Below are 4,981 nucleotides of genomic sequence, written 5' to 3' on the forward strand. Positions count from 1 at the left end.
GCAGGGGACTGTCCTCTCTCCCTTCCTCTTCACCCTCTACACCACAGACTTCAGCTATTGCACTGAGACCTGCCATCTTCAGAAGTTTTCTGATGACTCTGCTATAGTTGGATGTATCAGCAAGGGTGATGAGGATGAGTACAGGGCTGTTGTGGATAACTTGGTCACATGGTGTGAGCAGAACCATCTGCAGCTCAACGTGGCAAAGACAAAGGAACTGGCTGTGGATCTGAGGAGGACAAAGACACCGGTGACCCCTGTTTCCATCCAGGGGGTCAGTGTGGACATTGTAGAGGACTGTAAGTACCTGAGGGTACACACTGACAATAAACTGGACTGGGCTAAGAACACTAACACTCTCTACAGGAAGGGCCAGAGCCGTCTCTATTTTCTGAGGCGACTGAGGTCTTTCAACATCTGCCGGACTATGCTCAGGATTTTCTATGAGTCTGTGGTGGCCAGTGCTATCCTCTATGCTGTTGTGTGCTGAGGGGCAGCAAGCTGAGGGTGGCGGACGCCAACAGACTCAACAAACTGATCTGCAAGGCCAGTGACGTTGTGGGAACGGAGTGTGACTCTCTGATGGTGGTGTCAGAGAGGAGGATGCTGTCTAAGCTACGAACTATCTTGGACAATGTCGCACACCCACTCCACCATGTGCTGGTCAGGCACAAGAGTACTTTCAGTGGGAGAGTCATACCACCAAGATGTACCACTGAGCGCCACAGGAAATCATTCCTGCCTGTGGCCATCAAACTGTACAACTCCTCCCTCTGAGTGGCCCTGAGACTTTTTCACACACTGCAATAAACTAATTTAACTTGTGCAATAACCCCATTCACCCTGACTGTATACATTCTGTTTGTGTAAATAATCTTGTTCAGTTTACAATATATATATGCATATATATATATTTATTTATGTTTATGTTTGTTAATAATTCCTGTTTATTTAACTATATATCTGTGAATACTATTGTTTAAATTTCTTATATTTTCACATATCTTTACTCTCTTGCAAGGAGCACCTGTAACATAAATAATTTCCCCTCGGGGATCAATAAAGTATGTCTGATTCTAGTCTCGCCACCAGACAATCAGAGATCTCCGCCTTCTGATAGTCTGGGGACACTCCTTTCTAAAGTGTGTTTAACACACTGGCGAAAACGGCCGGCAGCAACGCAACGCCTCTTGCATTTTTGAAAAGGACACGCCTTCTCGGAAACGTGCGCTCCCCCTTTTCTTGTCCGCAAGGAAACAAACACACGGAGAGCTTGAAAATGGATGCTGAGAGATTNCGTGATTTCCTAAAACTGAATAAATACCCCACATAGCAACACAAAACTGCTTTGCTAGCTCAATCATGTTGTAACTAAGATATCCGCTGGAAAAGATGTTTTTTTCACGGACCGTTTAATGAGTTATTACCTATTACAGACACCGCTAACGGCTAACAGGGCAAACGGCTAATGGTTAGCCCAGCTAAACATGCACACAGAAATAGTAATGTTTGTTCAATCATTGTGTTTATAGACTTTACAAACAAGCTCTGCTGGTTTTCTACCCGGAAGTATTTGTAAACAACAAGGCGACTCCCTCTATAGTCCGGCCGGACTGATGAGTCATGGCCTTGTAAAAGATTATGTTTGTTTCTTTTAGTTGGTGAGAATGTGTCGCGGCAAACGCGACAAACATCCGCTAACTTTGACGGCGTTTTCTGCGAGTGCGGCTGAGCCATTTTGTACCGCTATACGTGTTTCTAGTGGGACCATGTTTACAAGCACAAGAGTTCAGCGAGCCACTGAAGGACCGCCCTGCAGATTTACTATTGGTTCTGCAATGTAGGGAGTTTTTTTAAACTCTGAAATTGTATCCGCCCATCTAAACACAAAATCAGGGAGAAAGACATCAGTCTTTAGTTAAGCAAAGCGTCTAAAGACTGTCTTGTGAGTCTAGTCTGATTCTGATTCTGATTAAGTTTAGCTGATTCAAAACAAACCCAAAAACACATTCAATATGGCTTAATAGAGAAAATTTCAAACACAAGTACACAAATTGGCTTCACTATAACACGCAGCACTCAAAGACAAACACTTGTCTTTATCTGGCTACATTTTCTCCACAAATACAACATGCTAATGTTATTTGCACAAGCCTATGGCATTTTACATTGTATAAATTAGCCTAGCTACTAGCGATCTTTTCATCTTCTCATATAAAATCTGGGACAACAGCGATATTTGACAAAGGTAATGGCACACAATTTGGCTCCAGTACAACTCACAAAGTTCACTGACAAAACAACTGTCCTGTACTAAACACGTTTTCCAAATAAATATAACATGCCACATTATATAGATTAGCCTAGCGGATGGCGATCTTTCCCTCTTCTCATATAAAGCCAGGTACAACAGCACACAATTTGGCTCCATTATAACTCATAAGATTCCCCGAATAAACAATTGTCACACTAAACATGTATCCAAAGAAATACAAAATGCTAATGTTATTAGCGCAAGCCAATGGCATTTTACATTGTATAAATTAGCCTAGCAACGAGCAGAGATTTCCTCTTCTCATATGAAACCTGGATAAATCCCTAAGTATAAATCCCCGAGGGATAAATTACACACAAGACCTATAATGCTATTTTAGTGGAGGCTTTACTGTCTTCACAATATATTTTTTCTTACTGTGAAAAAAAAGTAAATTAATGCTTCGTTTCCACTTAAGGAAATGGTGTCAGTATACATTATTATTAACAGACAGGAGGTCTGCGTCACCGCTACCCGTAGTTACAATTCTGGGGAGGTGCACATCAGGCTACAGCGTAGGTTACGGCATACAATGCAGAAGTATAAATTAACTTTAAGACTGTGTGCCTGTGATTGAGTGTGACTGGATGTTGCAAGGCAGGTGGTGTGCGTTGACTGGACCATTTGAAGAGACACCAGAGTCACCAGATTGGTCCAGGGCATGACAGAAGATTTTTAAGCTCCAGCTGATAGATGCTCTTCCCCCCTTTCACCTCTGTCATTTCCAAAGAAGCCAGTACTTAGAACTGTGAATGTGGATTTATTTGTGAGATCCTGCAGGCAAAAAATTTCTGACTGTGTTAACTACTATGTGTACCTTGATGACTTTGTTATTAAGAAAAGCTTTCTGTTAAGTTTTGAGTAGGTGGTTTGCGTTTTGTTAAACAGATTACTTTTTAGGGTTATTTGTTTATTTTCTTATATTCTTTAATTTGAGCACTGTAAATAGAGCACTTTCAAGCATTTTTAGTAAGAGAGAGAGAAGCCCTTTTTGTTTGGCATTGCCATGTTCTTTTCTTATGTTTTGAATGGTAGGAGTTTAGGTTAGAAACTTGTCTTTTGTTTCACATTTGTTTTTGCAGGTAAGTTTAGGGTCCATTGGTATATTTTTGTTTGTTGTTTTGGGCACTGCTCTACTCTGAAGTTAAATAAACTGCTTACTTTGTCGTCTTAAAATACTGCTTAACTGGCCATCCTTGGGAGTGGGAAGAGTGGGGAGTCACATGTTATGTCTAGGTTCCCCTAGACCAGGCACAAAACACTAACCAAGGGAAAGGCGTATATGTTGGCTACTTACACAACTGGAAAAACCTTTGGGAAGACAACGCTAGCTTCAGCCAAGTACTCATAGAGAATTCGCTGGTCAAAGTCATCTGTGGTGTATTTGACCTGGGTGGCCTGGAAAAAATACAGCAACAGTGTGTTAACAAATGGAGTCCATGACTAAAAAAGCAAAAGTAACAGGAATTGATCACAATGTTCCACTGGTTTCAACTTTGCCAAGAGCATGTGGTTTGTTTCCTCACCAGCACAGTGAGCAGCAGAGCCTGGATCTTTGGGTCCGTCAACACCTCCTCATCCAACAAAACGTTGGACTCTGATACAGACACCTTGCGAAGGTGAGAGTTTCCAATTCGTTGTGTCTCTGTGATTACAACATAGAAGATTGACATAAAAGATGTAAAACAAACTGTATCATATCAGACGTAAAGGAAATGTCAGGATTGCACTCTCACCTATCTCATAGTCATTCTCTGCTACGCGTCTCATCTTGGGAGGGGTGGTCATACCCGACTCCATCTCTGGTCTCTTTGGTGCTTTTGAGTCCGATATGAGATGATCAAAGCTCTTCCTGGTGCCTGACAAACACAGACAACAGATACATTTATAATCTGGAGTTTCAACATATGGATTTTAGATCAACATGTAATGTACATAGTGGAGGAATAAGTCATACCCAAGAGCTTCTTAGTGTTGGCTTGTGAGGGCTGACCCATGTCCAGGCTCATGGACTTGCGGGTTCGTGGGCTAATCTGGCCCACTGTGGGGTAGTGATGGGCTGAAAGGTAGCGCTCTGAAACCTGAGGTGAAGTCCATGGCTGAGTCTCTCGCAGTGTTCTGAGGTAAATGGACCGAAGGTCAGGTAAAAGAAGACAACCTGATAACTCACTTAAAACCTAAAATCTGGACAACAGATTATACAAACCAAACGACAACACACTGGAATCTTTATAAGAATGTGAAAGTAGGATACAGATTGTGAAAACACGTCTGCATCCTAAAGTCAGTATTTTCAAAGGTGTGATCAGCAAGCTGAATTTCAACTAATCTGCTTTATTCCTGTGAACAGTTCAGACATCTTCATCCTTGAACCCCTTTCCCACTGCCCAAAAAAAAACACTAACATCTGCTAACATCTATGGAAGCGAATCGTGACTAATATTTAAATTAAAATGTATTTGCAGAAATGCTTTTTCATTTTAAGAATGTGGCTGCATTATTTGACTCATATATAAAAGTAATCATCAATCATCCTATTTGCATTTTAATTTTCTTCTTCAAGACTGCTCATTCTTTTACTTAATTAAAATGAAAAAGAAAAAGTCATTTGAGATTTAATTTTCAAAATGTGCCCCAGCAAATAGATACCAAAATTCAATCTGAAAT

At 41.1% G+C, this 4,981-nt stretch overlaps 1 protein-coding gene across 8 annotated transcripts in view; it reads right to left on the reverse strand.

The window, feature by feature from the left end:
* The window catches only part of nf1a (neurofibromin 1a), a 267,335-nt gene that overhangs the window by 24,057 nt on the left and 238,297 nt on the right, over window positions 1-4,981 (reverse strand). For all 8 annotated transcript variants that reach the window (XM_050055234.1, XM_050055267.1, XM_050055217.1 and 5 more), the window contains 4 exons: window positions 4,272-4,432; window positions 4,051-4,173; window positions 3,841-3,959; window positions 3,612-3,712 (listed from right to left, as the gene is read on the reverse strand). In XM_050055234.1, the coding sequence (XP_049911191.1) occupies window positions 3,612-3,712; window positions 3,841-3,959; window positions 4,051-4,173; window positions 4,272-4,432 (504 nt within the window). The remainder of the gene's footprint in view (window positions 1-3,611; window positions 3,713-3,840; window positions 3,960-4,050; window positions 4,174-4,271; window positions 4,433-4,981) is intronic.

Source organism: Epinephelus moara, chromosome 2, assembly GCF_006386435.1.
Source record: "Epinephelus moara isolate mb chromosome 2, YSFRI_EMoa_1.0, whole genome shotgun sequence".
In the NCBI taxonomy this organism is placed as follows: domain Eukaryota; kingdom Metazoa; phylum Chordata; class Actinopteri; order Perciformes; family Serranidae; genus Epinephelus; species Epinephelus moara.